General features: G+C 42.8%; 1 protein-coding gene across 3 annotated transcripts in view; it reads left to right on the top strand.

The window, feature by feature from the left end:
- Nucleotides 1-24,358, top strand: part of pola1 (polymerase (DNA directed), alpha 1) — a 255,935-nt gene that overhangs the window by 139,459 nt on the left and 92,118 nt on the right. For all 3 annotated transcript variants that reach the window (XM_041211966.1, XM_041211964.1, XM_041211965.1), the window contains 2 exons: nucleotides 1,459-1,640; nucleotides 7,386-7,517. In XM_041211966.1, coding sequence (XP_041067900.1) covers nucleotides 1,459-1,640; nucleotides 7,386-7,517 — 314 coding nt within the window. The remainder of the gene's footprint in view (nucleotides 1-1,458; nucleotides 1,641-7,385; nucleotides 7,518-24,358) is intronic.

The raw sequence follows: 24,358 nt of genomic DNA, 5'->3' as shown, positions 1-24,358 counted from the left end.
CAGAACCACCTGATGCTGATGTAACTGTGGTGCCATATCACATGATCAAGTAAAGATCTGAAAGGAAGAAGTTCAACCTTGTGTGAAGTTAGAGGTGTACATTGAGGTGTAAATAACTTAATAATGGTTTTCACGAACGACAGTCTTAAGTAGCTTTCTTAGGGAAACAGCCAAACCCTAAAGAAACCCATTTAGACCCCAAATACAACATGAAACATCAACTGTTCCCCTCCGACCAGATATGACTGCACCGCATCCCCTCCCAACCTCCCCCGGACCAAGCTCAACTACCCACCTCACTCACCTCACCCCTGACCAGACCAGATTACCCACATCCTCACCTACCCGCCCCAATCCCTTACCAAAGCCGGTTAACCATCCCTTCCCCCCAACCCAACCAAACCCGACTACACATCTATCCACCTTACCCATCTGTCTCACCCATCGACCCACCTACCTGCCCGCCTCACTCACTCACTAACTTGTTTATTTACAGAAAGACTTGGACCTTAAAAAACTTACCTGGATACTGCTGCTACTGTTGTGAAAAGAGGATGCATCCTTCCTTCTTTCATCTCCTCTTGCTTCCAACGCTGATCTCCAGGGATGTCTGCACCTGCCCTTTTGATGCTTCAGCCAGGATCGGCAGATACGGCTAAAAAAATCATAAAATGGGTCAGATCGCAAAAATCTTCATGGGCACCGTCAATGCGCTCAGCATTGATGCTGACCAGAAAATTTGGGCCTTTATTATTGTAGGGTATGTTGTATATTTCCAGATGTCTACCATGGACTAAAATGGTATGAAAAGGATTGTGTTTGTACCTGTGGCTATGCACTGTACGTGTTTTTATTTTAACCACCTATCAAGAGGAAGCCATTTTTTCTGAGCCAGGACCCTGTGTCACAGGAGTTCATGAAAGGAGGGAAATTGCCATTGAGGCATTCCAAAGCAGGCAGTTGATTAATAGCAGCATGACGGTTCCTTGATGACCCTTATACAATTTGAGACAGACCAACTAGAGTGTAAGTACTGTCCAGTTTTTGGGTAGGGAATGGAAAACACAACAGACCCAACTGTCTACATCCAGCATGGTTTTATAGAATGGGCATTTTTTTTTTTTCAAGCTTATTTGTTTGAGATGCCAGTCATGATTCCTTAAGAGAAGTAGCGCACATTGATGATGGTCTGCAAATTTACAGAAGTGTGAACTATGGCTCGTGGAGTCATGTTCAACTAGAGTGCAGGTAATCATGATTTGAATAAATAAAATGAACCTATATATTCATCACAAATGTTCTCAGTGGTTAAGTTATCAGACAAAAACTCTTTCCCTTGGTCTGTTTATTCTTTATTACTGCGCCTGGATGAGCTTAAGTCACAAGTGAGAGAAGATTAATGAACTGGATCCATTTGATTTCTGATTTGTTTTATCTCCACCCGTTCCTTCCATAAAGGTCTGGATCCATCCCAGTTTCGCATTCATCACCACTGTCTTAAAGATGAAGAAAATGATGCTCTGTTGGGTGGCCCAACCCAGCTTACTGATGAAGAAAAATACCGTGATGCAGAAAGGTTCAAGTTCATGTGTCCAGAATGTGGAACAGAAAACATTTATGATAATGTATTTGATGGAAGTGTAAGTGCTGTAATATATGTAGTGAAAAGCTATCCTGTTGTTTTTTTGTAAGGTATCAGTTCGATAGAAAAGTTGCATAGCTGTAGGCATAGTCCACCAAGAGTAGCTGAACCATGCAGACTCGAAAGGTCCCAAGTCTGACCTGCAGCCTATACTGAATCTGCCAATCCAAAGCAGGCCAGTGTTAGAGGGAGTTACAGTTGGCCTGAGTGCTGTTAAGTCAGAATATGGGGAGAACTTACCCCATATCGGGCGGTGGGTGCGGGCACTAGTGGATGTGGTCCTGATCGCTGCTGGCATTCAGGACCATGCCACCATTTTGTGCAGGCGGGCCAATTAACGCCTGCCCAGCATGTTGACGACTCCCGGGAACAGCAGAAGTGGGCGGGCACAGGTGGAATGGCAATCGCAGCCAGGTCCAATGGCGACCCGGCGGCCTGTTTAAAGGCCAAGCTGCAGCCACACCAAGACTGCTGTAAATGGCCAGAGGTTGGGGGCAAGGCAAATCAGAAAGAGCCATGCAGGAGGGTAGGGCAGGTGACCAGTGTGCGCCCAGGTTCTCCAATGAGTGCCTTGCTGCCCTTCTCGAGGAGGTGGTAGCACGGTGGGATGTGCTTGTCCCCGAGGACAGGAGCGGGGGAGGAGGCCCCCCCACTTGACCATGCCTGCGTGGGAGGAGGTAGTGGAGGTCGCGAGCTCCCACGATGTGGTGCAGTGCTCATGGACCCAATGCCGCAAGCGCTTCAACGACCTGCTGTGCACGGGAAGGGTGAGTAGCATGTTGGCATCATTCACTGTACCTATCATGTAAGCTTCTTCCTCGTTGGTTGACCACCCATGTCTGAGCAGCCTGGGTGCAATGAGTTAGTGATGGCATGTGTCCTTAGCTGGGCGGCCCACCAGAGATTGCCTATGCGTTCGTCAGCATGAGAGGGTTGAGATGAGATGGGCTCTGTGCCCGCAGCATGTGATGCAGTGACACCCACATGATTGTGGTGGCTTCAACCTGGCGGAGCTACACCCAGGTGCACTGGTCAAACTGTGTGACATGTGGAAGTCAGAGTGATGACATGGTGTGAGGGGATCTTCAAGGTCCTGTGGCACATATGGATGGGATGCCCTCATTGTGCCTCCTTGCAACTGTGTGTTCCCAACTGTGATGAAGGCAGCATGAGGGGGGGGGCGGTAAAGGACACACCTGGCATATTTGTGTGGGTGCTGGTCACCAGCGGGAGAATGATGCACGGCAGACCTGCAGTGGCTAACTGGGCTTGGGGTGGGCTGGCTGCGAGGAGATTGACGGCACAAGTATCACTTATCAGTGCAATTTTTTCAATTACAGGAGAAGAATTCTCATAACAGTGCCAGGCGATTGAGGACTGGCGATGGGCCAGCCCAGATATTGATGCTCAGCCTCTATGAGCAGGAGGCCCTCGACCTGGAGAGCCGTCATGTGCCCAGGTCCACTGGAGCCGGAGAGGCTGGGGTTCCATGGGCAGGTATGTGTGGCCAGCACTCACGTCACCAGTAGTCTCCCAATACCCATGCCAGTGCTGATTGTTGAGTGAGTGACGATACAAACATGGTTTGCCCATTGCGTGTGGAATGATGAGCGTGTGTTGATCCGGGGGACAAGCATGTACATTGACATTTTCCGCAGGCTAACTGATCGAATTTCCTTACTCTTCCTTTCAGCATCATCGGCGCAGGGCCAGGTCCCAGAGCAGCAGGGGCCCCTCTGACACCTGAGGGCCATGAAGTTTCACCATTGGAAGTGTCACACCATCTCTGCCAGGCAGGCACCAGCACAGATACTGGCACCTCAGTGGGCATCATATCTTTGGCTAGTGTCCTGGGTCACAGCGGTGAGGGCACTTCGCATTTGCTGGAGCAGCTGGCGGAGACAGAGAGTGCCGATGGCACATGCAGTCGGAGGACTGAAGGGGCCCAGGCACATGCTCAGTCCATGGTTGATGATGAGCCTCTGGATTCGTGGGTGATGCAGCCAACTCATGAGATGCGGCTGGGTGTTCGGGTACATCTGGTGGAGATACATGAGGCTTTGCTTGGCTTGGTGTCAGTGGTGGAGGAGTCTACATGTACTGTAGCCAATGCATTGAGCATCATGGCTGAGCGCTAAGCTTCCTCCAGGGACAGGATCAGTGGTTCCTGGGGTTGCGCTCGGACCTGCAATCCCTCACAGTGACATTGACCTTGTCTGGTCAGTGCCCACGTGGGCAGTGGTTTGGCCACCAGGTGTCCCACCTTGCCGCCCATCCATCTACAGTGCGCAGGGAGGGCTAAAAGGACCTCATGTGGGCTGAGCAGCTGCCTGTTGTCTCTGCTGACACCTCTCAGGATGCTGCGGATGAGGGTAGCAGCTCCTCCGCCCCTCTGCCAGTGACTGAGGCACCCGATGAGGCTGTGATGACTGGGGAGATTTCCCTGTGCGTGCTCATCTTTGGAGTCACTGCTGGACTCATTGTGTGCAACTGCAGCCACTCCATCTACATCATCTTCGTCGATACCGTCCCCGTCCCCCCCACCTTTGCAGAGCTAGATTGTGCAGAGTGCAGCATGTAACCACTATAAGTGATGCTCGATCTGGGGGGGTACTGGAGTGCGTCCCAGAACGGTCCAGGCATCTGAAGTGCATTTTTTGAGAAGATGGATTGCTCTCTCCACCACAGCCCTTGTGGAGCCCTGGCTCCTATTGTAACGCTGCTCACCTTCTGATCTTGGATGGCAGAGAGGCATCATGAGCCACCTTCTGAGGGGCTGGCCCTTGTCACACAGCAGCCGTCCATCCAGCCGGGCTGGACCACTGAAGAGCCCCGGCACCTGTAGGTGTCATGGGAGTTGCCTGGGTATCTTGCACAGACTTGTAGAATCAGCATCCTGTGATCACACACTATCTGCATGTTCATGGAGTAGTAGCATGACGAAGGCACCGGGTTCACCTGCTGGCGCCTTGATGGCCACATGTGTACAGTCTATTGTTCCCTGGGCGCGGGGTAGCCAGCAATGGCCGCGAAGCCTCTGGCTCACTGTGCCTGACTTGCCTGGTCCCAACAGAAGTGGATGAAGATCAATGTATACCTGAACAGAGCGTCTGTAACCTGCTTGACACAAGTGTGAACAGCCGATTGCGAGACACCGCAGAGATCAACCACCGAGCCCTGGAAAGAGCCAGAGGCATAGAAGTTGCAGGCAGTTGTGACCTTTAGAGAGATGGTCATGGGGTGTCCACCCACACAGTTTGCTGATATCTCTGGACCAACATCTGACAGATAGATAGTGTTGACTGTCTCACTTGACAGACGGAGCCTCCATTGGCACTGCACCTCAGACATATTGAGGTAGGTGTTTCGTGCTCTATATAGCCAGGCAGCAGGATAGTGGCGTCTTCTGTGGCCCCTTCCACCTTGGACTACCTCTTGGCCCTGCATCCCTTAAGCCTGCACCTGTCCTCCCAAAGGTGCCTCCCCCGGAGGCTGAATGTGCACTCCTGGTCTCCTCCCCCTTCTAGCTCTCCCTTCCTCCTCAGATGAAGTGCCTCCAGTGGGGAGATCACCTCCCATTCCCAGGCTCAGGGAGGCTTGCTGAAACCTACAGGCCCCAAAACAAATCATCACTGAAAAGTGCTGATCTGAAGGTAATGAGTGCAGTCCAGGCAGCTGCTATGCGTTTGAGACTTCTCCACCTCACACACGCAACTTTCAATAACTTCTGAGCATGAACTGTTAAACGTCTGGATTCGCTAAAACAATGATCCCTCTTTCCTGCCCATGGGCGAGGATCATTAAAGTTTCGGAGAGCCACAAGCCCGTTGCGCCCGTGCGACGAGCCGAATTTTGCACGGATGCCTTAAAATCCAGGACAGTTGGAGCCATAACTACCTTAATTGGCCCGGTAATGACTGGAGGCTGCGCAACAGACATCATCATGTGCTCGCCCAGCGAAATATCGCGATGGTGCGTGATGACATCAGGACGTGAGCCCAATGTCACTGCGCGTCATTTTGCGCGTCGATATGCGGGCCCTGCCCCCTGCACGTGACAGAAAAATTCTACCCTATGAAAATCAGTCAGGGTTGCCTCTGCTGAGGAATCTGGGCAAGGTGAAAATTGAATCCACATTGTTATCAAGGAATTACAAATGATTGCCAGTTCAGCCTTTTCTAACATATTCCCCTGTGGAAAAGGATAAATCCAGGATGCTTCCACACGGCAGCAATGACCACTGACATACTTCCATCCTGACCGGGAGTGGCTATTTCTCCCTTTGAAACAAACCTCAGCAGTACTTTCTGGTGAAAGATCAGATGCCTCATGTGATGGCCAAATGAGTTACTAGATCCTATGTGTAGTCCACAGCTTGCTACCCAAGAAGGGAAAGTAGAAGCTAATGGCAAATTTATTAAAGCTGATCAGAAAAATAATCATTCCCTTTCCACCTCAAACAACCTTTTTTCAGGGAGGAAAAACAATAAATCAGGTCATAGGGCACCCCTCCATTTCAGAACACCCTACATTCAAGACTCCTGGCGTGTGTTTTGTGCTGTAACCACTGTAAACTTCCAGCTGTGCTCTATGTTAAAACTGTATTGGGACATCCCTCTATCTGGCATAAACTCAGCATTCCAAACTATTCCTCTATTGATATTTACTTTCACAAATTTGAGTTTCAAGCACGGGAAATTTTTGAACATACAAACGAATTTTTGCTTACCAAAAATCATATGAAAAGGGCTAGTATTTTGCACTCGTACAGTAATATTCAGCTACAAAGAATATCCACTCCTTGCTTTTCTTTGCCTGTAGTTTGAAACAGTGATCTAAGGGAGATACAATGGGTTCAGTTCTTTAACTGATATAGTTTCAAAAAATGATGCTGTTCAAAAACCACGTAGCGTATGAGCAGCTCTCATTTGGTGGGGATTGGTTGTGTTTGTCTTGAGAAAATTAAGACAAGCAAGCTGAGTTCCAAAAAAGCACCATCTCTGTGTGAGAAAATGTTCTTTAGTTTTTTTTAAAAAGTAAAACCACATGCATTTTTAATATTGAGAGTCTTCATTTCTCTTTGCTCCCCCATCCCACCTCTGTTTTAAAAAACTGCTCTTGACATTTTCTAGAATGTTGTCCTCCTCTGTCATTAATTGCAAGAGGATGCGTTCCTATCAGACAGTGGTGCCAGATATTTTTGTGACCTTGGATCTAAACCTAAAATCGTAGAAAAATATGTAATCGTCCTTTTTTTTCCAGGCTTTTAAACACACAGTAAATTATGAGATTGGGCATCTTTGTAGACTTTGGATCTGAAAGCAAAGAAGTCCTTATCTAAATTAAAAGTAATTATTTTAAGTTGATCTAGCGGAGCAGCAGATGTTTTGGATTTTTTCAGTCAAAACAATCCGGTTACTTAGGAAAGTAAGGAGTAGGGCCTGGCACAGAGCAATAGTACTGAGCAAAATCCTTGACTTTTGCTTCATTACAGCTGTAAACAAGATAGAGAGTTAATTGCGTGGACATTGAGAACTTGCAGATGGGCTGACTGTTCAAAGAGTGCATCACTGTAGGATCCCTTATACCTTCGAGTGTAGAGCATGAAAAAAGATCAATTTGAGTACAGAAGAAGTCTCATTTACTGATTCTTGATTGTTTAGGAATGAAGTTCCCTCCCATCACTAAAACACTATAAATTATAATTATATATTTCACACTTGTGTCTTCCATTTTGTATCAGGGGCTGCAGATCCAACCCAGTTTGCTTCACTGCAGTAATATTGATTGTGAGGCGTTACCGATTCGATATGAAGTGCAGATGTGTAACAAGCTAACTTTGGACATCAGACGGCATGTCAAAAGATACTACAGTGTAAGTATCTGTAGAGAACTATAGCACAGAACCTTGCAGATTGCTCACTGATCAAAACAAGTCCTCTGGCTTTTCTGATAGTTTAGTTGAATTCACTTAAAAGTATCATTTTCAGTTATGTTTAAGACATCTTGAATGATGCTGCTGACATTAAGCGCAGGATTGCTAAAGTTAAAAATGTTTTAATTCCAAACAAAGTATATTTGGTGTTGTTTGGAAAATGTTAAAATTGATGTATAAATGATGCCTTATTCTGCTGGCAAAGGGGAGTATGCATTGCAAATAAGCTGGTGCAGGAGAAGCATTAGCTTATCTAAGCTAAGAAACGAATAGGGGATGTTTTCTGAAGCAGGAAAATTTCACCAGCTTGACAGTTGGCAGGCTGCCTGCTGTGTAGATTCATGAAAGCTAAGAATTACACTTTCATGAAATTTTCCTTACTAAATGCCCTGGTTAATCTGAAAGATAACCCACTGATTCAATTCATCCTTTGACTGGGCGGTGCTTGTTACATCTTCATTCTGACAAAGCATTTGTGTTAATCATTTGGCCCTCTAGTAGACACTCCAGGGCTGGTGCTTTTAAAATAAATGTGGCTGTGATAGCTCTTTAGTCTATTACACTTACAATAGAAGCAAAGAACTGGTAATTATAAATTCTGTGCAGTGATTGTAAAAGAAAGTGAGAATGGATACAGCTCTTGTCGAGTGTTGTTGGGAAGTTTGTTCAGTTGCTTCCTTTTATTGAAGTGCCTGTCTTAGACCTTTCCGTAAATACTTTGAGGCAAAGCACTGCAGCAGGAAGGCAGCTCAAGGATTTATATTTTCCTACCAGAAAGCAAGCAGTACTTATGTAACTGGCTTTTTATTTAAGTGTGTTATATTCACCAGCATCAGTTGCAGTTGAAGCATGTTGGAGGGAATAATTTGGAGCAGTGGTGTAAAGTGGCCATCACACTTGCTCAGGCTTACAATATTCATTGTATAAGGTTTACTTAATAAGAATGACTGGTTAAAGGGAGTGATTTACATTTTCATTTCAAGGGCACCTACTGTATTACCTCTCTTAAGCGACATTCGTTATTATTCCAGGTAGGAAAACATCTTTGTTACTGCAGGTATTAAGAAGGGAGTACAAAACTAGTACACTGGGACTCTGTTTTGGAGGGGGGAATAAATTATCAAGGTAAGAAAACTGAAAAACAATTGAAAGAGATTAGTAATTTGAGATGGATCCTGAGCAAATTTAATGAGGTTTGAAATCTCATCTTGGATTCCTAAATTCAATAACTCAAACTTCCATTATTTTGAAAGAGTTTAAAATGTTGGCAATTGCTTTTCTTCCTTTCTGTAGTAGATAATATATTTGTATTTGCCCCTTAATAGTAATGCTTTAAAATGATTTTCAATGGGTAAAGAGACATTTAATCTCTGCTAGGCAGTATGGAAAAGAAATGACATTCTTTTTCATAAGTGGTTTGATTTTTCCAAGTAATATTGTACCATGTGTGCAGTCATACAACATATTTAAAGCCAGGATCCTGAACTTTTCCATCAAAGCTGGACCATTTGGAGGTAGCTGCTTCCACTCACTTAGCCAGGTAATTGCAGGTCTCTGATTCAGCCCATCTTTTTTGAAAAGTAACTTGTTTTGCGCAGTAATGTTAAAGAGCATGTTGGTAAATGGTAGTAGTTTTGTGATGGGTGTTAGGTTTAACATTATAAAGTTTGATTTTAGTGCCCTTACCTTGTTGTAAACAAGTTGACCTGTATGCCCTCCCTTATGAAAATAAATGCTTTTATTTAATTTAGTTCGCTATCTTGTCTCTCTCAGAAACTTCTCAAACCACTTTAGATAAAATGAATGCTGTAATGTAAGCAGCAATTTTATGCACAGCAAGATCCCACAATAACAGAAAAAATGAATGACCTGTCATTCTAATTCTGAAGGGGAAATGTTGATCAAGAACTCCATGATGTTCTAGGGATGAATGAGGCCATGGGATCCATAACATCAAGCAGATTGTATCTTGGTTTGACATGTCTTTGAAGGCAGTACTTCTGACAATGCCCGCAGCCCTTTTGTATTGAATTGGTGCATCAAGCTAGTTTATGTTCAATCTCTGAAATGGAGTGCGAATATAACATTCTATATCAGAGGTGAAAGAATGACCAACTGAGCCAAGGTTTGTAAGACAGTTGCCCTACTGTTTTTTTCCTGATTTTAATTTCCTATTTGACATTATATGTAGATGAATAAGGTGACTTTACAATAGTCACTTGACTTCAGATTGGTGTCAAGGCCCCTGTTTTTCAAAATACTCGTCTTTAGTGGCATCTTCCCCTGACTGTAACACCTTCATGTCCTCCCTTGACTGTTTTAGCCAAGGGAAGTTGTGTTCATCTTATGTTGAAAAAAATATTAACTGAAGTTGGAGCAGATTCGACCTTCATTATTGCTTAGCCCCTAATAAGTGTCCACAGCATATCACTTCAAGATCTTAGAGGTGTAACACTTTTCTTCGGCCATGTGCAGAATTCAGATTCTATAATACTGAAGCCTATGCCAATATTCATCTTGGTGATTCCAATTGATCTCACTGAAACATAAATTCTGAATAGACTTGACAGGGTAGACACTGAGAGGTTGTTTCCCCTGGCTGGGGGATCTAGAACACAGGGACACAGTAGAATGCCATCATTGAATATATTTAAGGCTAAAATACAGATATTTGGTCTTTCAGGGAATCGAGGAGTATGGGGAGCAGGCAGGAAGGTGGAGTTGAAGCCAAAGATCAGCCATGTTCGTACTAAATGGTGGAGCAACTTTGATGGCCTGTATGGCCTATTCCTGCTCTTATTTCTTATGTTCTTATTAATGAGGCTGCTGCAAGTAAATCTTGCACAGTGGCTCCTGAGGCATTATCCGTTATGTCAGGATGTTAAGATTGCAGAAGAGATAGTAATGCCTTAAAATGGTCATTTCAACAGTCACACTCAGCACACCATCAAATGCCACTTGGCACGTAAATAGTTCTCAACATAGGCTAGAATGGATGATTCCCTTCGAGAAATTAATTCCAGCAAATTGTTGAGGGTTTGGAAGGACATCACGGTATTACAAAAACTCAGGCAAGAAGAAATTTTTCTATTCTGCCAGGGTGAACTGGAAATTTGAGATTTGTCGACAAAGGTTATTTTACCTTTTCCACTCAACGTCTTGTTGAGATGTAGAATGTTCTAATCCAGCCTTGAGGAAGCATATGCTTCTAATACATGGGTTCCATCTCAACAACTAAACAATGTTTGACAGATGGGATTATCCAGATATTCATAAAGTGAAACAGATTGCTTAGATTTTGTTGAGAAGATAAGACAGTTGCCTAGTTGCTTCCCTCTCACTCACGAGGGAGAAATACACGTGCCTTTCCTTTCATTCCCAACCTTATACAGCATAATATGCAAAATGATAAAGATCTCCTCCTTAGACTGTCCCTTGGGATTGATGATGACTTGTTTCACTTCAGTTTGGTGGGTTCTGAGATGGCAGGTAATAAGCAATTTTCAGACTTTATCAAATGCAGGGCAGGTGGTGCTTGGAGGATCAGACAGATGAGTTGTTGGACCTCTCTCCAATCCCTCAATTTTGCCTCTGTGTGTTCCCCACAAAGGGCAGAATTTTGCCCTTGATGGGCAGGTGGGCCTTGGCGGCGGGCGGGCAGCTGATCACTGCCGCTGAAACAGGCCCCGCCGCCATTTTGAGTAGGTGGGCCAATTAAGCCCACCCAGCGGGCCACCCAACAGGAAGCGCTGTGCGCTTCCTATGCGGTGGGGGAAGAATTCCCCAACTGTCAACTTGCGCTCTTTCGCGCATGCGCGCAGAAGAGCACACATCTCCCTGAGACTAAGTGCTGTCTCAGCGAGAGCGCTGAAAGTGTTATAAACTTAAAAAATAGAAAAATAAAAAAATTATTAACATGTCCCCCTCATGTGACAATGTCACACGAGATGGGACATGTTAATAAATATCACATAAAGCTTATTAAAGTTTATTAAAACAGACATGAAACCTCATCCCGCCGGTGGATGGGAGTTCATGTTTTTTCAGAAGCCCGCCGGAGCTCCTGGCCTGCCTGCCAACCTTAAGGTTGGACGGGCAGGGCGTTTAATTGGCTTAATTATCCTGTTAATCCTCAATTGGCCATTGACAGGTCAGCGGGTGGACAGCTGATTTCGCTGTGCTCCCGCCTTCCTGAATACTTAAATGGGGCAGGATGCCGTCGGGGGTTCTCCCTGATGTCATCCTGCGTCGGCGAGCAGGCCCCGCCCCCAACTCTTTGACGGAAAAATTCTGGTCAAAGTCCCTCAATGTGTTCAGTGCCTTCTTGAACGAACGTCTCCATTTTGGTTGGCCGCAAGCCAGGGACTCCCATGCTTCGGCCGGTGATTTCTGACCTCTTCAGGGATGCTTTGAGGACATCCCTAAAACATTTCCATTGTCCTCCTGGGAGTCCCCTACCGCAGCTGAATTCCAGGTAGAGCAGTTGCTTTGGGAGTCTGGTGTCTAGCGTACGAACAATATGTCCTGCACAGCGGAGCTGGTTTTGAATAATTAGCACCTCGATGCTGAGCACTTGGCTACTGATGAACTACCTTTCTTACCACCAAATTTGGAGGACCTTGAGAAGGCACTGCTGGTGGTACTTCTCCAGTGCTTTGAGGTGTCTCAAAGGTTGCCCAAGTCTCCAAAGTATATAGGAATGTGAGGATCACTATTGCAAGGTAAATCATGAGCTTCGCCTCAGGTTTGAAAACCAGGTTCAGAAAAAGATAGCTGAAAGAAGGACAGACTTATATTTATATGACTGCTGATGTTCCACTGTGCTCTAATCTAATGTGGTATTTTTGAAGTGTTGTAATGTGGGAAATGTGGTAGCCAATTTGCAACATGGTAAGGTCTCAAATAGCAATAGATAATTTGTTTCTTTTAGTGATGTTGGTTAAGGGATAAATGTTGGTTAGAGCACCAGGGATAACTCCCTTGCTCTTCGAAATAGTGCTTGCGGTCCTTTTATGTCTGCCTGAGAGTGCAGACGGACCTCTGCTGAATATCTCATCTGAAAGATGCACCTCCAACAGTGCAGCACCCCTTCAGTACTGCACTGGAATGTCAGCCTCAATTTTTATGTTCAAGTCCTTGAGTAGAACTTGAATCCATAACTTGGTCGCTCGTAAGCGCAAATACTACTGAGACACGGCTGACTCCATAATAACTATAATAATGGTAGCCCCGTACTGGCTGAAGAAAAGTTGGTCCCAAGGTCGGTTGGAATTTGAATGCTTGTCACTTCAAGGAAGTTCCATGTAAGCAGGTCCTCTTGTCCAGTAGAAGGCAAAATGTGTTTTCCCTCCATTTCCTTAAGAAGTGGACAACACGACTGGAATCCATTTAGATTTCACCCTTAAAGCTTCTAGTAGTAAGTAGAAAAGATTAATTTGTTGCCAGGGCATGATTTCTACCTTTTTTGTGGTGTGGTATTGCAGCTATTTTGTATGTTTGCTGTCTCATATATTTGCTCGTTTGTTAAGGATCGCTAAAGCAGCTGTTGAAGCTCTATCACTTGCCTTTAATGGGAAAATTCAGTCGGATAGCATCCATGGGAATGGAGAAAAGGTGTCTGATGTTTAACAGTAATGCTAACCTTGGATTTGATTTCTTTCCTTTTTAGTCACAAGTTCGTATCCAACCCATTTGAGCATAATGTTATACCCTATGTTTTGCTTGGACTCCTGTCCAAGCATTGGAACTGATTTGCACGGGAGTATTTGGCATAAGGATGGGGAAAGTCAGATGAGCGTTTACTAAATAAATTCAATTTGCCACCTGTGTTTCATTTATGTGAGGAAGTGACTGCTCTTAAATGGTATCCACCATTTGCATGCTTGCTTTCTGAGTGGAAATTATCACCAGCATTTATGCAACCTTGTGTTTTTCTGGAGGTAGAACCAAGGATTTTGTGCCAATCTGGAAAATTTAATTGTTAAACTTAAGGAGCCTATCATCAACCAGCAATGGGTATTAGAATGTGCTCTGCCCAAAGTCAGGTTCTTGGTTCATTGTCTGCTAATGCTTCATCTTGAAATGTTTTCTTAGCAATTTTTGTCAGTGGTGGTTTGCCATTGTCTTCCTCTCTCGGGGAAGGATGAGGAGGCAGTGCCAAGTCTACCACCAGTAGAATGGAAATCAAGCCCATACTGTTGGCATTATTCTGAACCACATGCATGCCATCTAGCCAATTGAGCTAACTTGGACCCCCCGTCCCCCCCTTACTAGAATGTATCTCTCTCAATGTATTTTTTTTTTATTTGTTCATGGGATGTGGACGTCGCTGGCTAGACCAGCATTTATTGCCCATCCCTCATTTCTGTGGGCCTGGAGTCACATGTAGGCCAGACCAGGTAAGGACAGCAGATTTCCTTTCCTAAAGGACCAGATGGGTTTTTCCTGACAACCGGCAATGGTTTCGTAGTCGTCATCAGACTTTTAATTCCAGATTTTTTATTGAATTGGGATTCGAACCTGGGCCCCCAGAGCATTACCCCGAGTCTCTGGAATACCAGTCCAGTGGCAATACCACTGTGCCAAGGTTATTTTGTGTCTATCCCTAGGTTACACTTTATTAGAAACATTTGGAGTTATTAGTAAGCTGGTCAATAATTAACAGTCTGCTTATACGGTAGCTTCTTGCAGTTAGTTAGAAGCCATCGTGTTACAATCAGGTGAGGAAGAGTGGAATGGCTGCTCTCTTTTTCCACTCGTTGTTTGACAGCAGCAGGTCTTTTAAAGGATGTGTTAGCCAATTCAATGAGTGTCTACCTTTTTACGTTCTGTGACTATAAAGACACACATGGACAGCATTCCTTGAGTTTTTAAAAAGAAGAGGTTGTAGCTATTGTACTTAAACATGGTTTAAAGAAAAATAATAAAAGTGCTCCGTCTTTAACACATGCATGCACTCAAAATTCACGCGCACGCACTAATAATAAGTTGTCAGGTGGGGAGCATAGCTTAAACAGACTTTTTAGAGTCTGATAAAAGATAAAGGCATGCAGGTCTTGTAGATTGATGACTTGGATGGTTACAAACTGATCTAGCGTCAAGACAGTTTAAATATGATGGATGAGTTATCTGTTCTTGTGGAGTCAACAACTGCTAGATTAAGTTTGTAAATCATTGTCTACGACAGTTAGATTGTCAATCAGCAGACGAGAGCCAGGCTTGCAAGATGAGTGGAGAGAGAAAGGGGAAGATAGTGTTCATGCAGGGACCATATGTTCTCTAACTCTTCTGTTATGTTCTGGTTAGCTGGCTTGTCATATGATCGCTACTCATCAACTGCCCAGTTACCCAAATATGGCCACAGCTAGTGGATTCCAAGTTCATGGCTTTGACTTGATTAGATTATGGCTAGAAGAATTCCTTTCTCATCCAGAGTCCTTTGTCTGAAGTGGCCATTTAATGGCTTGTCCCTGGGTGCTGTCTCGATGTTCTGCAAATCATTCAGGAGATGTGGCTTATTCACATTCCTCTCAGATGGTTAAATTTGATGGGCTCCTGCAGGCAGGTTGACTCCATTTTAATGGCTTTGGAATGTATGAGGTACGGTGATGCAAATGTATAGCCACCTTAGAAATTGCTGTGTCAGGTCACTGGAATGTTGTTTCAGTCTTTTGGAACACAATCAATGGTTTTCAGCCCAGTAAATACATAAAGTTATTTTTGATATAAAGCATCGCCTTATACCAACAGAGTCAGCTATCTGCAAAGTATCTGTTATATGAAAGAATTTGCATGCTTTCAGAAATAACCATCTAGGTTTGACAGCTCTCGCTTAAAAGCACCTCAATGCTCCTGTACACCAAGTTACCTTTTATAATTAATTTCTAGCCTCCCTTCCAATTTTTGTGCTGCTTTTGCATAATTTGTTTGTGGACAATGAAAGTCGAAGGCACGAGACGGATTGAAGTTCCCTCTTGCCTATTGCTTTTTGTTACACTTCAAAGTGAATCAGCTGAGTCTCTGATACAGCTATATGTTGCCAAATTCTTCGATGCGTGGGGGTCTGTTGTTACAATGCTCTTACACATTTTTGTGATGGCCATTTCATTTGAATGTAGATGCTGAATCTCATTTTTTAAAAATGAGGAAGACCATTCACTTCTCAATCTTGTTTTGGTAAATTTTTGTGCCTGACAAGTTTAGGCTTTCTGGCAAACTTACCCAGCCCAGTGTTGCAAAGTAAAGTTATTTCAGCTTCATATCAGCATTGTTACCCATCATTAGAAGAGCACTCCCTGCTGCACCATTCCACTTCCCACATCAGGCGTGCAGATTACTTCTGAGTGAGGCTATCAGTTTGTTGAAATTTTTGCACCCATTGACGGCAAAATTCAGCTTTGGCGGAGGTGTGAAGGAGGGTGGTGGAATGGCCAGCCATTATACATCCCGCACATTCTCCATTGAAGTTCCTTGTGGGCACCACACTTTCGGAAGAATGTGAAGGCTTTAGAGGAGGTGCAGAAAAGACTTCCAAGAATGGTTCCAGGGATAAGGGACTTCAGTCTCCCTTAAGGGGGAGACGGTGGCCTAGCAGTAATATCACTGGCCTAGTAATCGAGAGGCCCAGGCTAACGGTCTGGGATCACTGGGTTCAAATCCCACCAGGGCAGCTGGTGGAATTTAAATTCAATTAATAAAATCAAGAATTGAAAGCTGGCCTCAGTAATGGTGACCATGAAACTATCATTGATTGATGTAAAAACCCATCTGGAAAACTACCATCTTTACCTGGTCTGGCCTACACGTGACTACAGATCCACAACAATGTGATTGACTTTTAACTGCCCTCTGAAATGATCTAGCAAGCTTCTAGGTTCAAGGGCAATTAGGGATGGGCAACAAATGCTGGCTTTGCCAGTGACAGCCGCATCCAATGAAAGAATAAAGTGAAAAAAAAAGTTACATGGATATATTGGAGAAGCTGGGTGTCTCTTCAAGCAGAGAAAGTTGAGGAGATTTAAAGAAGCATTCTAAATTTTGAAGGGTCTAGACAGGAGGTCTAGATAGGGAGAAAGTTTTCCGATTGATGGAAGGTGTAAAGTGAATGACAAAAGAACCAAAGGCAACCTGAGAGAGAGTTTTGTTTATGCAAGTGGTTAGGAGCTGAAACACGTGGCCGAGAGATTGTGGTGGAAACAGATTCAGCCGGGGCTTTCAGAAGGGTATTGGATAAGCACCTGAAGGAAAAACATTTGTAGGGCTACGGAGCAAGGGTGGGGCAATGGGACTGGCTTTTGCAAAGTGTGGACATGGGCTTGTTGGGCCAAATCGCCACCTCCTGTCCTGTACTGTAATAATTCTGTGAAAAGGAAATCGAGTGGGTTAGTGAATGTGTGGCTGATCCACCACCGACTGTATTGTGCTCCCATGCAAGTTCAGTCCTATCCTCATGGTCTCTAGGATTGCCCAATCTTGTCTCAAGCAAAATCCTTTTAACCATCAGAATTGGGACTTTCCATCACTTTTCTGGGTTGCATTTAAAGTCCTTTGGTAGTGATATAAGGGCAGTTACTGTCATTCAGTCTGTTCAAAATACCAAATTACCAAAAACAAAACATTCATTAATTCTGATAAAAATGACTAAAGCAAAAAATCTTGTATTTTTCCATGATATTTTTGCACATTTTAATTTGCCAAGTCATATATGGAACAGTATCCTATAATCCTGATTAATCCATTATGGTTCACTTTAAATGTTTCTAGTTTATTTAATCAACTTCAGCACGGAGAAGCACTAATGCAATGGACTATTAATTGATAAGGGTCTAACGTGTTCTGGGGTATAATTGCCATTACGCTCACGCAGAAAATCTGACGTGTTAAAGGAGATTTGCAGATTAGCTTTTTAGCAGCCAATTTCAAGGGATAGCTGGAAAACCTCACATAGCTCAACATTCTGGTGTATGAAGCATTCCATGGAAGCATTTCAAAAATGCATCATGTGGGGAAAATTAATTATTTTGTACATTTTCATTTCATGTGCATGTGTGAATACTGCACAGACAAAACAATATATGTATCAATATATAAAATGATTTGATATAATCAGAATGATTCGCCTTCTAGCAATTGTAAGTGATTTGAAATTAAAACTTTCAGTGGCTCTCCTGACATTGTGGCTTATCATTTTTCACAGGAACAAAATGTCTTAACCATCATTGAGTTAGAAGGCTTTTGGGTTTGAGAGTGCATCATTTTGTGAACTTAATTGTTCAAGTCATACATTAGCTTTACTGAAAATCCACAGACTCTTTCCACTTGTCATGCTGAATGACCTGCTGAACATTTCTAACGTTTGCTTTTTTTATCTTAATATTTATTGAGCAACTATAAATACCATCCAAATTATCTGCATTTTTGTATCGCATAGTTGCAGTATATTTAGCTATTGGTCAAATGGCTTGTGGAAACCTCTTTTTTGTGCCTTGCATGACAGAGTCACAGAACAAGGTTACCACATGCACGTGAATTGTTCCTTGGCAATTATTTTGTTTGTTTTTTGTTGGGTGCAGTGAATCAGAACATAGTATTTCCACCTCTGGGACCTGACTTCCTGTGATACCCAGGGTGATGGGTTTGAAATCACTTTTTGCTGCTTGCTCTGAACGAGGCCTTGAATGGTAAAGAAATATTTGCATATTTTAACCCATTTCCCAGTAGGAATGGAACCAACAATTCAGATTAGCATGTTTTGCTAGAATTGCTTACTAAACTAGTAATCCTGGTTAGAGGCTGCAGAGACAACCGATGTGAGAAGGGGAAACATTCACACTAAAGCAGTACGGAATGTTGTTTTTTTTTAAACTTGGGACTGAAGCCAGATTGCTGGGTCAGGATAAAGGAAACTTTACCTTGCATGGGACCATCTAGATAGATGACCAATTACTGCTTGACACTGAGCAACAAAATTCATAAAAATGTAGCATTTGGAAATTACTCTTCTTCCTGTAAAGGATAGCATATTGCAAAAAAGGGGAAATGCATATTTTGGGATCAAAATCAGCATCAGCTCAAGTGTGACTCCCATCATTGCCTCAACAGTGTGCCTTATTTCCCCTCTTCACCCCCACCCCATGATAGAAGACCCCCTAACTCTCTCACTGTTATGTATAAGCATCCCACACCAGTCATTGTTGCTACGTATTTGAGTAATGATTAATTTCAAATGACTTGCAATTTGCTGAATTGCTCTCATCTGCTTTTATCAATTAAACCAATTAAGGATGGTAGGAATCTTGCATGTCAAACTTTAACCATGTAAATTGCAGTGTATCTGAATGTGCAACATATGCAGTTAAGACTATGTTGGTAAAGGCTAACAGTAGGCAATCCGTGATGATGGAGCAGCTCTTTAAGGGCAAGGCATCTTTGGGAACTTGTTCCCCTTCAAGCTGATGCATTATCCAGTGGTAAACATGCCATTGTACAATAGTTATTAATGGAATAACCAGACCGAATTGGGAAGAAGGAATTTATTTTGGAATATCTTGTAATCCCCAAAATGACTTGCAGTTTCCTGGTAGTTGATGACCTTGGTGAACTGGATACACTTTTCAAAAACTTCAGCACCTTGGTGAAAATATCCAGTCAATGTATTCGGCTCTGAAAGATGCCAGCAGAGAAAGATTCTGCAGGAATGTGGTACCAGCACTGGGTATTTCCCTTTAGTCTGTGCTCAATTTTCAAGTTCTTTATGGTGTTTAACAGATCAGTGATTTACATGAATAACTTTCCTACTAGGAACTTATGATTGAAATCTGATTGAATAATCATGAAGGATAGCTTCAGCATCTCATTGCTGTCCTATTCTTCATGTGTTGTGTTATGATACATTAGCACTACATGCACAAGAAGCATTAAGACATAAAATTATGCTTTAAACAATGAAAGATATAATTGTTCTAACTTTATTCAGATAATTATTCCTACTTTTATTGTAAGGAGGACTGAATTATAATGCTGACACTTCTCTTTGTTACCTTCTCTTTCTTGAATGAAAAGAGCTGAAAATTTTTGTCGGGATGCCCTATATTGGACACAGGAAGTGATGTCCTAATTCAAGCCAATGGACTTGAGTAACTAGCGCCACTTGTAATTTCTGCATTTGTTTTGCTGGCTTGATCCATTGATTGGGAGCAGAACTATTAAAAGATTATGGGATACTGCAACTAAAGTAGAATTTGAAGCATTTTTTTCCTTCATAATTGCTTTGCTGTAGCTTACACTGAGAATTTTGTGTTTCATTTTTCCATATTTAAAATAATTCAGTCCTTTGACCTCCAGTCTAATCAAGTTATTCACATGTGGCTACTGCCCAAAATAACATATGATTTAAAATTAACCTCCAAGCAGAAAAGTTTAATTTAACTTATTTGACACACCCCTAATGAAAGGCCCACCTGCCCAACAAAAAAGGCCCAGAATAAAAATCTTTACTTACAAAGCTTTGAGTTATTTAGACAATGAAGTAACTCCATAACACTTAATATCTCAATGACGTATTATTACATTAATTAAGATAATGTGCTACAATTTTGCAAATATTTCAAATGATTGCCAAGTCCCACCTCTTGTCCATGGGTTTATTTGCATAACAGTAATTCAATTAATTGGAGAAGATTGACTGGAGCTATTGCTGTAAGATCCTTTGTTCAAGAGTTCATGTCTCAAAAATTAAGCAATGTAAATATAAGTAATGATAAGATTGATTTTAAGTCTGTTTTCCACCTATTTTGGAGTTTTCAATTCAAATCATTCTGTCCAAAAGCACAGAAACTGAAATGTTTACTCACCTTTGTACCCGTTGCTAGCATTTAACTTTAATACTTGCCCACAGTGTACCTTTGTGAGTTTCTGCCTGGTATTCCAGACAAATAGCTCATGTATACTGTTGGTGTATTGGGTCAGACAGAAAGTTTTTAACTTGAGTTTTATTGTTGGAGAACATTATTCATGTCAAGAAAATGTGCTCTTTATGTGCTCATTAGAAAATAAGCTACTATGTCTATAAAAGTTCAACTACCAGTCAGCCTCTGAAATAGCTTTGCTGTAGTCCATATAATTGTAAGTCAGTGTCCCAGCCATGGAACAGCTGCTGGTGCCAAAGAATGTTATTAGTCATTCAGCTTCTGTTGTCCAATAGAGTTGGGTATGAGTGACTTTGCACGACTCAGCCTTACCCAAAAGCAGCTCTCTCTCCACTAAAATGAAGAGCAAAAAGAGACAATGTTCTGTAATTAAAGATTCTATTGAGCTGAAGAAAAGAACAAATGTGGATGTTTGTTCTGCTCGATGAAAAAAATATTCATTGGTTGGGGGGGAGGGGTGGGGGGGGTGTAGGTGGAGAGACGGAGTCAGGGCTGTTTGTTGAATATCCTGTTAAGGACTGTTACCATTCTAATTAATCAAGTTAGAAATTACAGCTGTGGCTGCTTCCCCTATTCTCAGTATCAATTTTCTGCTCTGGTTAGACAAAGCAAATATAAATTTTGTGTTCATTTGTCATTCGTTCTTTGACTTCAGCATCTCGGAAAATAACAATGTAGCACAAAAGACCAGTATTTACCTAGTTGTAATGTAGGTTGCCATGGTGTTTTGCAAATTATTGCAATTATGTTCACCATGCGAGTCGCCCTTGGTAACTGGGGGAAAAAAAACTGATAATCCTGTTTTGAACAAAAGGTCAAATTGCTGAATAGAAAGTCTTGATTAACTAGAAGATGTACAAAGTGGAATTATTTTCTTCCATTCAAAAAGAGGTCTTGATCAGGTTTGGTTGGAGGGGGAGGGGTGAATAAGTACATCTGTTGATTACTGAAGTACAAAGAACTGAAAGGATGTTGTCTTGAGCCTTTCATGTTGGCCTAATGGTGGCTTTTTGTCAAATTTACCCATTTGATAGATTTGAAAGAGCAGCTGCATTTAATCTGGATAGATGCTTCCCCTTTTTTCCCCCTGTTCTTTCCAAGGTACAATATAGAAAATGCTCAGTATGTCGATCGATTTATATTGCAATATTACCTGACATTGCTCAGGCAATCTGGTGTCATGGCACTGGTGTGGATGTAGCTGTAGCTTGATTGAAAAAAAGACAATTTAGACTATAACTAGTCTTTTCAGACTTTATTAAAGTGCTGAGAATTAGTGCATTAGATGCTTGCTTTTTGGCAGCTCTGTTGAAAGTTGCTGCTAGAGTTTTGGAGAGGCTATGAGAATGTGGTGCGAAAGCTGGGTAAACGGAAAACTTTGCCTTTTCATTCTTCATTGCCTAGCAACAGAAGCTTCACATTCAGGGTCCTGTTTAATTTCTGTTTGTTAACCATCTGGGCTGTTTTCGTTATCAAAATAATTTTTCCCATTTGTGAGGCTCTTGAAAGAAAGAGAGACCAATTAAGGTTTGAAATGAAGTTGATATGTTGAGGAATAATTCTTCAAAGCAGTTTTTGCAGGCCAGCTTTCTCTCTTTCCAACCCACCCCCAATACACAGCTGTATTAACAGAACGGTGGTAAGAGAGCCATTCTATTTTTTTAAAGCTCCTTTGTCCATTTAAGATGTACTCCCAGAAGTATGTGTTAAATATTTAATGACACGGTTTGGTGAGGTGTGTAACTAAAACTCAGAAGTGATCAGAATCTGTGCTAAAAGTTATTTTTGGACTTCTGTATATTTGCAGAGAGTTCACTCTTTCTCACTGAAAAGTAGAGATTTTGGAAGGTGTGCTAACCTGTACCACCACCATGGTCCTTCTAGTAGCTGGTTACATTTATGCTAGTGCCATAGGCCTTAGCATTCACTGGTGGACTCTGCCATGCATTTCCTGTTGATGCTTAGTCTGATTAGTAATCGACCTCCCTGGAGATTGTATAATTCCAGTGACAATTTTAGTTCAGGGGGGCCTTTAGCTGTAAAAGGTTTGATTTGGTGGGCAGCAAGTTGATTTAGTTTTTTCTTTCTATAGGTCACCTCTCCTGCTGAGTGAGAAGCAGCATTGTGCATTACGATTCTGTTAGCTTGTCCTTGGCTGTGACCTATTTCCTGTAATATGGCTGCCACAGACTTTTGTACCCTTTCACTGGTTATTCAATTCTGCTCCTTTACACAGTCAGTATCACCTTGCAAATTTACTGCAATAGTCATGGACTGTCATAGTAGAAATAAGCCATATTGGATAAAATAGGACTTTAATTACATGTCTTTTTGTAACACAGGATTTAGGCAGACAGAAAACACAAAAGTTCCAACACAGTGATTCTTTATTCCACCAGCATCAAATCTATGAGTATATTCACAAAAAAGCTTAACTTACAGAAACAAACTTTTTACAGTGGACAACTGGGGCCCGACACTCCAGGCACACACAAAAACCATTGAGAGTTCAACTCCTGGTCTCGGATCAGCTTAGAGACAGGGCTGGTTGTAGAAAAGTGGGAACTGGGGTCTCTTACATTCAGCAGAAATGATGGGTAGTGATTGCAGCAAAAAAGCAAGCTGGTGTGCTCATTGCACTCATTGCTAATTCCCCTTGACCGCCTCAGTCATTACCCTTGCCAACCAGACCACAAAAGGTAACTTCCTCAGGACTCCCCAGACTCAGGAGGGGTTCTGTGCTGTCCAGAAGGTGCTCCTTGGTCTCATCCAGCTGTTTGCCTGCTCCAATTCCCCATACCGGTTCTTTAGACATCAACAGAAGCTTCCAGCTCCTCTCTTTGTGGCTCTTTCCCCCACTGTGCTGCAGCTCACTATTCCAGGGCTCATGCTGCTTCTGCCTGTTGTAACTTCTCTCTCTCTCCTCTTGGCTTCTGATTCCATCTGTCCTTTCAGCCCACATTCGGGACTTCTGGTTCCGTCCCTCTTCAGTCCGCGCTCAAAGCTCCTGGCTCTGCCCGCCCCTTCAGCCTACACGCAGGCCCCCTGCCCCCAGAGCATGTCACTCTCTACCATCGCCGCCCACTAGTGGGTGCCTGGCCGACAGAACTCCTCGATAACGGTGGGGAATGTCACGCAGAGAATGACCAGCAAAAGGCAGGTTCTGGCGTCCAGCTCCACTCTGACATGCCGAGTCGGAAATTGGGGCTCGGTTTGACTCCCCATTACGTTGTTATCTGAACTTTTATTTGTGAGATATTTTATACATTTTGGCACAGCAGATCAAACACTTTTTGATAGCAATGCAAAGTGTATATTCAGGAGAATGAATTTTGTGTGAAGAACACACCCATCTGTGTTTTAAGCAACATTGGACTTAAAGATCTCCCATTTAAAAATGATTTTTCCAATTTACGGGTTATGAATAGATCTCAAAAATCAGTCATCTTTTGTAGCACATGCAATGTCCAGATACTGGTATAATGTTATGAAGCTAGCAAACATTGTATTCTGTTGAATCTTTGTGTATTACTATTGAACCAATTTCTGCATTATTGTGTTTTGGTTTATTGAGTTATGCCATACACTCTGCCAGCCAATTTTCTCTTTTTTGGCTGTGTATTTTGCCAGGTTCTTAGTGGCTACACAAGAGATTTCAATGTTGTTTGCTGGTACAAAATCTGAGTATTGCTGAAGAAAGAGACACCCTTTGAAGCTTTTTGGCTTGCACTTATCAGGACAGGTGCAAGAATGCAAAATGTCAAAAGGAGCAACAATTGATACTGGATGAAAGAAGGGTGCTGATTGGCTTGACAAGTTGACTTTGGTTGGCTGAGACATTGCCATGAAGAGTGC

This window comes from Carcharodon carcharias, chromosome 18, assembly GCF_017639515.1.
Source record: "Carcharodon carcharias isolate sCarCar2 chromosome 18, sCarCar2.pri, whole genome shotgun sequence".
Taxonomy (NCBI): domain Eukaryota; kingdom Metazoa; phylum Chordata; class Chondrichthyes; order Lamniformes; family Lamnidae; genus Carcharodon; species Carcharodon carcharias.
Note: the sequence above shows the minus strand (reverse complement) of the source record. Positions and strands in the feature narration are given on the sequence as shown.